Source organism: Stegastes partitus, unplaced genomic scaffold (genome assembly GCF_000690725.1).
Source record: "Stegastes partitus isolate 25-593 unplaced genomic scaffold, Stegastes_partitus-1.0.2 Scaffold1789, whole genome shotgun sequence".
NCBI classification, from domain to species: domain Eukaryota; kingdom Metazoa; phylum Chordata; class Actinopteri; family Pomacentridae; genus Stegastes; species Stegastes partitus.
Window position 1 is genome coordinate 128,957 of NW_007579520.1, and position 10,846 is coordinate 139,802.

The 10,846-nt window shown below is 40.2% G+C and overlaps 2 protein-coding genes across 2 annotated transcripts; one reads left to right on the forward strand and one right to left on the reverse strand.

The window, feature by feature from the left end:
- Positions 1-728: 728 nt before the first annotated feature.
- On the reverse strand, positions 729-4,511 carry mrpl27 (mitochondrial ribosomal protein L27). Its single transcript, XM_008302291.1, has 4 exons — positions 4,429-4,511; positions 2,546-2,674; positions 2,134-2,201; positions 729-1,457 (listed from the first exon to the last, which is right to left on the reverse strand). The coding sequence occupies exons 1-4, from the start codon at positions 4,466-4,468 to the stop codon at positions 1,251-1,253; spliced, it is 444 nt and encodes a 147-aa protein (XP_008300513.1). The 5' UTR covers positions 4,469-4,511; the 3' UTR covers positions 729-1,250.
- A 517-nt stretch (positions 4,512-5,028) lies between these two features.
- On the forward strand, positions 5,029-9,333 carry eme1 (essential meiotic structure-specific endonuclease 1). Its single transcript, XM_008302292.1, has 7 exons — positions 5,029-5,168; positions 5,346-5,474; positions 5,639-6,371; positions 6,546-6,673; positions 6,780-6,869; positions 7,413-7,534; positions 9,100-9,333. The coding sequence occupies exons 3-7, from the start codon at positions 5,663-5,665 to the stop codon at positions 9,245-9,247; spliced, it is 1,197 nt and encodes a 398-aa protein (XP_008300514.1). The 5' UTR covers positions 5,029-5,168; positions 5,346-5,474; positions 5,639-5,662; the 3' UTR covers positions 9,248-9,333.
- Positions 9,334-10,846: the final 1,513 nt, after the last annotated feature.

A 10,846-nucleotide genomic window follows, 5' to 3' on the forward strand; every position in this document is an offset into this window, starting at 1 on the left:
GTGTGACATCTTGTGGTCAGTTGTTGGTATTACACATAACAAACAGGTTTGTTTGTTTTCCGTAAAGCACCTCAAAATGTTTCTGCACAGCTTCTCTGTAAGGTGACATATTCTTAACTAATTAAGCAAGAGATGAAATTAAACTTAAAAAAATTAATTATCGTTGATAGCTTTCTAGTACTTCATGACTAAAAAAACTGGAGGGCGAAGGCAGGGGGACACTCTGGACAGGTCACCAGTCTATCACAGGGCTACACTTAGAGACACAAATAAGCACACTCACATTCACACCTATGGACAATTTAGAATCACCAATTAGCAGGTTTTTGAACTGTGGGAGGAAGCCGGAGAACCCAGAGAGAACCCACGCTGCACAGGGAGAACATGCAAACTCCACGCAGAAAGATCCCAGGTGATCTTCTAGCTGTGAGGTGCTAACCCCAGAGCCACTGTGCAGCCCTCATTAGATCCTCATTTATATTTTTTGTATATTTATATCTATGTTAAGTAATGTTTGACATGTGGTAGAGATGAACCCACTTCAAACCAGAGATAAGAACAAGGTGAAACCAACAAATGCACATCATGTTATTGCCTGTGTAGGATCCTGCTGCTTACAGTACAAAGAAGAAATGCTTTTCTGTCCCTTTCATCACTTCCCCACATTCAGGTGAATCCTAACACAGTACATGATAATACCTGTTCCACAAAACCAAAGTCAGTCAGAGTACGGCTTTCACAACTTTAATCCTGTAGATATTCAGTATTACAGCGATGCCGGCTCCGTTCAGTAAGGTAGGAAGTATTGGGTGAACTGACTGTGTGAAGCAGCTCACTAACCAGCTACAGGCTATACCTTGTACCTTTAACGTCTTCAAACTTCCAGTAACATGGAGCTACATTGGAATTAGATTTTTTTTTGTAAAATGCGGGACTCACAATTGTTAATTTCTTATTTGACAGAATCCATGCTGACTACAGGAAATGTGTCTTCTTTAAAAATCATTCCTGTTTTATGTAAATAAACTGTAAGTTGCTGTAGGAGGTTGAGCTTAACTTCTGTTTAGAGCCACGTAATGCTGTAACTCAGAGAAAGGAAGCTGAGGAGAGGTCCACAGTTGGCAGGTTTCCACTGACTCGTGGTACACTTAGTTCTCTGGAAGCTAAGGTGTCAGTCGAAGCAAATCCTCCTCGTTCTTGACCAGTGCAAGAATACCAGAATCATCAATGACATGCCAGTCCGCTGCGTTTTACACCATGTCCACCAGTCTGAATTTACCCTCCTGTTTGACTGGCAGGACGTTGATGAAAGTCTTGTAGAGAACAGCTCCTTTTGGCAGCTTGGTAATGACCCGAGTGGCCTCAAGGCTTCTAGGTGATGGTATGTAGACCTCCTTGGTAAACCGTACATGACCAGCCTCTAGAGCGAACAGTGTGTTGTTGGTTCCCTTCCCTACCTTCAGGACAGGAAAGAAGGAGCAGAAGACATACAAGAAAAAAAAAAACTTTTACTTTCTAAAATCTCTTTACTGTCTCCCAGTACAATGCAGATTCATTTCAAAGCTTTGCTGACAGCATGTCACCTCCATTTACATGTGTTATTATACCTTATCTGGAAAAAAAAAAAAGGAAAAATGTTAATGCAGGTGTAGATCCATGCAGAAAGCTTTGGGATCAGAATGCAATTTGATCCACCAGACTAGATTTGGAAGTGGTCAGGCTACCACTATGATCAGAAGACATAGATATAATCTGTACAATGTAACCACATTATTAAAAAGGAAATCCTCCTAACAAGTTTAAAAGTTACTTAACATTTCCCCTCCTCGTTAGTCAGACAAGCCTGACAAAAGCTACAGGTAGCAGCAGTAATGTAAGCTGGGCAGTAGGGGGAAAAAAATAATCTTTTAATAATCACATTAAATCAATCTGGACAATATTGAGCACATTTTAATACCAGGTGTTGATGCAAAGACCCATGCATTAATAGTCACACTGACTATTATACTATGATAGACTAGGAGGCAGATTTCATGTTGGTATCAGGTGTAAAACTCCCCAATATATGACAGACCTGCTCACAGCTGAAAATCCATCACATCAACATCTCTGGACAAAGGAAGTGGAACTTACATGTGCTCCTGGATGAAACCTCAAATACCTCTGTGTCGCAAGGATGTTACCAGCCTGGACAAAATGACCTTGTAACGAGAAGGGAAGAAAGAACCATTGACTACAGGCCCATTCACACAGAATGTATGTAAAATGTTAACATTACTTTACCTGGTCAGTGATTGTAACTCATTTCACACAATGAAAGTGGGCTTTCAATTAAATCTAAAGAGGTTTTACTGCATAGTGGGTAAATTATCTGACATCTGTGAGCAACACCTGGGGGAGACATACCAGATCTAACGTTCCTAATAATGCTATGTCAATAACCACAACTGATTTGAAGCTGTTGAGAAGCAGATACTCATCCACAGATGGCATTATAAATGTCAGGGGGGTTAATGGTAGATAAAATTAAATTATTTGTTATTACCATCCTGTTTCTTGAAGCCATATCTACGACCAGGGCTCTTTCCCCCAAGGTTCTTGCTGCTACCACCAGCCTTCTTAGATGCGAACCTCACAGAGTCCAGCAGAGCGCACTGACCAGGGACCAACAGACCTGAAACCACCATCACAAACATTTTCATGTGAGCTTCATGTTGTAGACGCAGCTAGATGCCATTCGCATTTATGGAGCTGAGGACATTACATCTAACCTAACAAAAAATCTGACAGTTTTACAAGGTCCTGCTTGTCTAATGTACCAGTATAACACATTGCATTCACTGATATGGATTTTTCTGTAATGTCTTAACTGACTAATAAACAAAGATGAGGGCAGTTTACAGTGGAGACAGTCAACATTTAACACGAGGGATGTCATGAGAACCGGTACTTTGGTACAAGTCCATCCCACAATCCTGAGAATGTTAGGAAAAATTTCTATCATACCAATTTTTTCTAGAAGTGCAAGTGGAAAACAGGTCCGCTGTGGCAGAAACTCAAAAATCTTGTATGCAGATATCTAGTGTTTGAGTTAATGATCAAGAACCAATTATACACAACCATCGCCAGAATGTTAAAGGTGTCACATTTGAACTGAATGGAGGAAACACCTCCAACTCATCTAAGCATCTCAAACACATCTAGATCTGTACACAACATTCAAGCTAAGACAGTTTCAGGGTTTGCTTTATATTAACAGCATATTCACATTGTTAAATGCCACAGTTACTGTTTGTGAGCTACTGCATCTGTTTTAGCAGTACTCCACGCACAACGTTCACAAAGGGTAATGTTAGTTGTCTTGGATAATGTAGCAATATGTCATGATGTGAGCTGGATGCTGTTGGCAGCGTGAGCAGACTAATGACGTTACCATTTAGCCTGTTAACATATAGAGGTGTGTGTGTGTNCAATATGTCATAATGTGAGCTGGATGCTGTTGGCAGCGTGAGCAGACTAATGACGTTACCATTTAGCCTGTTAACATATAGAGGTGTGTGTGTGTGTGTTTAACATAGTGTGTGCTACGGCCTCTGTGATTTACATTATGGTCTTTGCAAAACATGAGCATGAGGATGATGTTGAGCAGGAGAGACCAACACACACACGCGCGCGCGCGCGCACACACACACACACACAGCCAACCATAAGTTTTTCAGACACTGAACATTTGACAATAATTCGCATCACAGTCCTCCCATGGAAAGTAGATGCGTTAGTTTTAGAGCACAGTACTGTTCGTTTTAAATACTTTAAGGCTACATTTCTGTGTGGCAAAGTTAATATTTTTACATTTGTTATACCTAGCCTTTTTTTTTTCTTTTTTGGTTTTTAGCCATTTATCTAACAGTTGGCTGTTTTCCCGTAACTTCTTTTTTCAATGTTTGAAAGCTCCATACCGACTTTTTACAATTAATGGTCATGTTAAAATATATGCATTTAATTGGCTTATTTTTCGCCATGGTATTAAATATGTAATAATAAAATTTCAGTGGTACTGATAAAGACTGCAACATTTCTGGTATGATGACGTCCATACAGACGTGCGCTACAGCACCACGGTAACTTGCAAAAAATCGTTACCTAGGAGAATAAGTCAATGTCGAATTGACAAAATATTGCTGAGCAACAAATAACTCTTAGGTATAGCAAAACTTGCATCCTGTCAGTGCCTGTGACATTGAGTACTACTGTACACGCTAAAACACTAGCACCGCTAGCAAGCTAGCTAACTTAGCCTACAACATACCTTGCTAAAAATGTACGTTTTACACACGCGTACGCCCAACGAACCAGCACATTTGATTTCTGTATTATCATGATATTTTAGTGAACATTATTTAAAACATTAATTTAGACGTGTGTTACCTGCTCTGGACTTGAGCATCAAGGATGCTAGCGCTGCCATGTTGAATGCATGAAGACCTTGTTCACGTCATATCCCTGCGCCACATTCGAAGACTTAAGTCACGTTTAGGTTCCTTCGGAAATATGAATTACCATCCTTGTAACACACAACAGAAAGCACACATTGTTCGCCAAAACTCTTAGCACGTGGGTAAATGCCATAGACAGATGCTAATTTAATTGCTGAAATACCAAAATAAAACACATTCCAAAATGGTCTGACATTTTCACCTCAACAAAATAAGTTTGCTATCATAACTTATATGATACGACGTTTTTGAAAACAAATACTGGTCATTGACTGTCAGCACTACTTATAGCTTTTCTCTGAAACACACTGAAATCTGTCCCTTGAAAAACAATATCGTTAGTAACTGCAGACAGACTGCCTCAGGGCCAGCACTTTAAATCGTCCCATTACAGTGAATGCAACATTACCCTGCAGCCCGGGGAAAACAAAAGTTCACAGCAACAGGCAGCTCCCCACAGTGTGTGCTGCTAAAGAGTAACTGAGGGGTATAGAGAGAGGTTAGTTGCAAATGGAAATTGTCCTGCTTCTTGATTACCTCAACGGGTGTATGCAAGATTTCTAAGAAGTAATCAAACGGCAGTAAGAGAAACCACATACAGTTATTTTGATGTTTGCTAACTCTACGTAACGCTCGGTGTTCGGTGTTGGCGCTTCAGATGTCTGTTGTCAGGTAAATAAAGCTTGACTAACCCTCGGCGTTTTGCCTTTGGGCTTTAATGCGATGCCAAACTCAATTTAAAAAAAACAATTGCTTTCTTTAAGACACAGTGTACCTTGAAGTTTTATATTCAATTAACTGAGGAGCAACCAATAGCATTGACTGACTATTATTCTGATCTTCTTTCAGCAGAAAACACTGAAGGTAGCTGCAGACTGCACCATATTCACACCACTGACATGAGTTCTGCCTGCTAGATTGTGTTCATGCGGAATTTACTCGAACACTTGATGATTGCAATAGGTTGTGAGCTGTCAGGTACTGTATTTACTTGATAGTCATTTAAGAAAAATACAGTTGTAATATTTTGTATGAAGTCCAGTGTGGTTTTTGTGATCAGAGATAAAGGCACCTTTGTGGGAAGGAGCTGCCTGTTGAGTGGCGATCCTGTTAAAAATTCCTGTTTCCTACATTGTGTACAGTAACTTGCCCAGACTTTAGGGAACATGGGCACCTACAGTGAAACCACCACGGACCTAGATGAGGACTTCCCTGTGTTCGACTTCCTCCAAACCTCCCCAAAGCACGCAGACAAACCAGACATAGCTGACATGGATGACTCTGATGCAGAAGTCATAGCCATCTCCTCCCCAAGGAAGACAGATGCAGGTGCATGCAGGGGAAAGGTCGATGTAATGATGATCACCAGCGATTCTGATGATGATGATGCACCTTATGTCCCTTTGGCACAGAGACTCAAACAGAGATCTGGGACTGTGATTAGTGCCTCCTCTGCTGCCATTAATGGGAAAGATGCTGAACACTATTCACCACCCAGCTCACAGCTCTTTAGGCAGAATGGATTTTCCAAGTCAGAGCACCTGCCCAGCCTGCATCATGTGAGAACAGAGAGCTGTGTGGCCTTGGGTGCCACAGAGGAGCTGGAGGATCTTCCTCAGCTGCGTCTGAAGCCTCTCTCCGGTCCAGGCAGCGGAGGCGCCTCTCCTGCCAAGAAGAAATTTGCTGAGCCGATGGTGGAAGAGATCCAGGCCTCTCGGGAGGAGGCTCTGAGGAGGAAGCAGGCCAGGAAAAGACAACAGCCGGACAAGGAGGCGCTCAGGCAGGAACAAGAGAAGCAGAAAGCAGAGAGGAATGCTGCCAAGGCCCTGAGACCAGAGGAGTGTATCAAACACATGGTGGTGTGTGTTGACCCAGGTAAGGAGAAAACATTAAATAATATTTTGCAATCCCCTAAGAGAGGACTGTGTCCTGTAGATTTATAAGAATTTATTTTAAATTGCAAATACAGCCGGTGTGCTTTTCTAATCTTCCACATTTTAAGTGGGCTAATTGTGGACATAATTGTGCTGATGGAATGTGTGTTTGCAGCTATCTTACAACTGGAAGGAGGTGGGGCTCTGTTGGCGTCCGTGCAGGCTCTGGGATGTAGCTGTGCCATCGAGAAACAACCACTCGCACACAGTGTCAGCTGGATGAGAAGAGCTCCCTGTGCACAGGTGATAGGACACACACTATTTTACCACTGCTTTGTTTTATCATTTATTATCAAATGAAAAGTAGTTCCACGAGCACTCATTTAGTAACAATACCACTGCATCTCAGCCAGGTGAAGCAGAATGTGTACCCGAGGCTCATGTCGTAATACAGATGACAGCGGATGACTTCGTCAGTCTGATTCACAGCTACGTTCAGGTTTGTTGGGGCTCCTGATGCAACAAAATTAAATCATGCAACCACGCATCACATGTACAGAACAATAAGGATACCAATACTAGTATCAGTTTTTAGTGGGTCCACTGTGGTGGTCATTTACTTCCTCTTGTAATTTTAAGACTTGGCGAATACAGCACACCTGATGCCACCTTAACGCAACATTATGTTTGCTCAACTAATGAAGACCAAGGAAGAGAGATGTAAGTCACAGCAATAGTAATGCAGTCTGTTAAACATTGTCTGAGCACAACCTCACAGATCTGCCTGCCTGACTGTACACGCCTAATCTTGTTTAAAGTTTTTTTTTGTAATTGTCTAATGATATGACATAAAACAGGACATGTTATTAACATTTTAGTTATATATGTAAAAATGGAAAATTGCATTGACGGAAAATTGATGGAAAACACTTTGAATGTTAAATACTCCTGTTGAAAAAAATAACATTGATTTCTACAGTTTCGTGCTGTACATCACCTCAGCCATTTTTTTTCCTAATATATCCCTCCCTGTCCAAACTAGGAAGAGAGGCATGGCAGCTCACACCATGGTCTCACATTGACGTCCTGGGTCCAGGACCAGCAGAGGCGTAACCCTGGCAAGACCCTCAGCCTGGTGGTCATTGAGCTGGAAAAATTCTTCAGGTAGTTTATTTCAACATAAATGTGTCTTTTACAGCTCTAGGTATTATGCGAACCTTGCACTCCCCACCTTTTTTGGGGGAATATGTGAAGTCATACAAAACAATGCAAGCTACCTGCAGCTATCCTAAAACCGGATGTTTGCACCAATCATTTCAAAGGTTTGTTTTTGAGTCAGACCGAAGGTAAATATAGAAAATACCCACCTGGAATGGCATCTGGGATCAGTGACTATATAAAGGCAGACAAACCCTCCATGATGTCACAAGTAAGTTTTCTGAACAACAGTTTTGAAGATCAGTGCGTGGGCTCCGGCCATTCCTATGAATGCCTGACTCCCCCGAACTTCTTGCTAATCCAAAATTGGGCACAGAGGTGGAACATGAGTGGTGCTGAAGCAGGCCATGCAACCACTGGACCATATGAAGGCACCTATTTGTTGCTCAAAGTGCTCACGTCCTTAGTTGTGTTTGACTTTGAGGGTGTGTTCCAGTATCCATACTACAATATTATGTAGAATGGCAGAAAAAGACTTAGTATATCCCAATGCATTATATGTCATATGTAATATGCCAAAAATACTAGGATCTACGACTAGAAAATTGATCATTTAAGTTGCTTTTTGTATATCTTTGACCCAGCAGTTTTTGCGTTATTTCCAAAAGACTTGGGTTTCAATGATTCCACCATAGAAAATTCTGAGTTATAGGAGTCATTGGAAACTCAAGACTGCTTTGAAATACACGGTCTTTACAAGTGTATGTAAATCTTTGTTCACGATTGTATATAGGATCAATGTGGCTGTGGCATCGGCCATTGGTTTATGCACGACTGTTTGGACTTTAAACATTGCGATGTTGCTTGCTTGAAACTGAACATAATCAGCTGAGAACTCAAGGACACTACATACACTGATATGATGGCAACCTGGTCAGTCACATAGCAGCAGGCTGCATGTTTAAGGCACTTACACATTGGTTTCACCGTTAGACCTGGAGGCTACGTCCATTTTATTGGCTGAAAGGTCAATAGGACAGCAATAAGTCAAGCCGACAGTGATTCTGTAGCGTGCTTTCTGCTGGACCTCACCTCAATCTGCAGTTAAATGTGCTCATACACTGTACATGTCTAGTATCCAGTGTTTGATTCAAAAGTGAGAGAGAGAGAGAGAGAGAGAGCTCTAATCGAAGCCCAAGGTGTCACCTTAAAACTGTGTGTATTGTCCAATACACACAGTTTTATTATGCAGGAAGCATATTAAGTCATTATCAGAACTGTGGTCACGAATATTTAGGTGTGACTGTGTACAAAAGTGTGAAGTGTAGATCTTAATGAAATGTTAAAAACCAACAAGAAAATCTACTCAGATACCATGTGAGCTTATGTAAACTAAGTTGCTGTCTGAAAATGTGTCACTGTCACTCTCAGAGTCTGGCAGAACTCAGCGATAAACAGTGTGAAAAATACAATGTGCGAAGAGGGGAAACGGAGCAAAGGGTGCAGAAAATGTTTTTAGGGTTTATAATATAAAAAAAAGAAAAAAAACACTGTAAACTGTTTGTCCCCAGATCACAGAAGTCACAAAACCAGAAGAGGTTTCGAGAGGCTGTCATGTGTGAGGAAACCAGGGGAGGAAAAGTGAAGAGGAAAAGGAAGAATGATGGAGCTGAAGTGTCATCTGAGGTGTCCCGAGTTGAAGTAGAGGAGGTAAGCTAGTTAGTTGGTTGGGGCAGAAGAAAAATAAAAGAGGTTTAAGATGACATTTATTTACCCATTACTGAAATTGTATTTAATAGGATCAAAGTTCACAATTAGTGGAAAATTAAGGGATTTTAATATATCAAAGTTACATGGTTTAAGGGAATTTTAGGGGTAGCCACGTCTTAAAATTGACCTACAAACACTGTCATTTACGTTGGTATTTGTTTCTATTGTATAGGTTAATACACATTTTATTTTTCATGCTTTTTAAATGTTATGGTGTTGATATTTGTCAAACACCATGCAAATAGGCTACTTGAACCCTAAAGATTAGGACTGCACCTAACCTCTTTTTTTTTGTTTTAATCGATTAATCTAACGATTATTTTGTTATTATTGTTATTTATTTATTTATTTATTTATGATTTTTTTTTCCATTGGTCAATTATTCTAACGATTATTTCTAATTATAACAATTATTTTAGGAGATTTTTCACAAATATGCCAACTAAATCGTTACCAAACAACTTCTTCACCAAAGTGTTTGTAAAGGTGTAATAACATGCCTTAAAATGTTGAAGTTCAACTCCCGTTGGAAACCCTGTTTCAAAACTAGATGCTGAATTAAACTAACAATAACACAGGTTAACCATACAATGAAAAATTAAGAAAAAACAGAAAAAAAAAAAGAAGGAAACTTATCTGGTCAGACCAGCAACCTCTTGTCCAGTCGAGGCAGATGGCCGTCCCTACCTTAGCCTGGTTCTGTCGAAGGTTTTTTCTCCCCTGTGGGGGGTTTTGATTCCTTCCCAGTGTTGCAGACTACTTTGGGACTGCTGAAGCTTATAGGGAATCCAAATGTTTTGGATTGTTGGGTGTTTCTGTTTCTGCCTTTGTTAAGCGCCATGAGATGACTTGTTGTAAATATGCGCCATACAAATAAAATTGAATTGAATTGAAAAAAATTGAATTGTCAAAAAGGAAAAAGTCCAAATATCTTCCGTGGAGGAACTTTGGACACATTCCTTGGGAAGATGTCTGCAAAATGGACCCTCTTCCAAGGCTTGCTGGTTACATGACCTCACAATGTCACTCATCACTTTAGCACTGAAATAAATAGCAACAATGAGGACACAATGAAGAAATTGTTGTGAATATTTCAACAAGTAGGGACCCTGTTTCAAAACTATGATCTGACTTAAACTAACAATATTACATGTTAACCATCCACTGAAAAATTAAATTATAAAAAAGAAGGAAACTTATCTGGTCAGACCAGCAACCTCTTGTAAAAAAGGAAAAAGTCCAAATATCCTCCATAGAGGAACTTTGGACACATTCTTTGGGAAGATGTCTGCAAAATGGACCCTCTTCCAAGGCTTGCTGGTTACATGTCCTCACAATGTCACTCATCACTTTAGCACTGAAATAAATAGCAACAACTAGGACACAATGAAGGAATTGTTGTGAATATTTTAGCAACTAAGGACCCTGTTTTAAAACTATTATCTGACTTAAATGAACAATTATACAGGTTAACTATACACTGAAAAATTAAAGAAAAAAACACCAAAAAAGAAGGAAACTTATCTGGTCAGACCAGCAACCTCTTGT

Bases quoted from the DNA above. Each gene is read 5' to 3' on its own strand.
- mrpl27 (XM_008302291.1), bottom strand. From the start codon at position 4,468: ATGGCAGCGCTAGCATCCTTGATGCTCAAGTCCAGAGCAG. The intron at 2,675-4,428 runs GTAACACACGTC...TGGTGGTTTCAG, and splicing joins GATGCTCAAGTCCAGAGCAG to GTCTGTTGGTCCCTGGTCAG. The intron at 2,202-2,545 runs GTAATAACAAAT...TCTCGTTACAAG, and splicing joins TGGCTTCAAGAAACAGGATG to GTCATTTTGTCCAGGCTGGT.
- eme1 (XM_008302292.1), top strand. From the start codon at position 5,663: ATGGGCACCTACAGTGAAACCACCACGGACCTAGATGAGGACTTCCCT. The intron at 6,870-7,412 runs GTTTGTTGGGGC...TGTCCAAACTAG, and splicing joins TGATTCACAGCTACGTTCAG to GAAGAGAGGCATGGCAGCTC. The intron at 7,535-9,099 runs GTAGTTTATTTC...GTTTGTCCCCAG, and splicing joins GAGCTGGAAAAATTCTTCAG to ATCACAGAAGTCACAAAACC.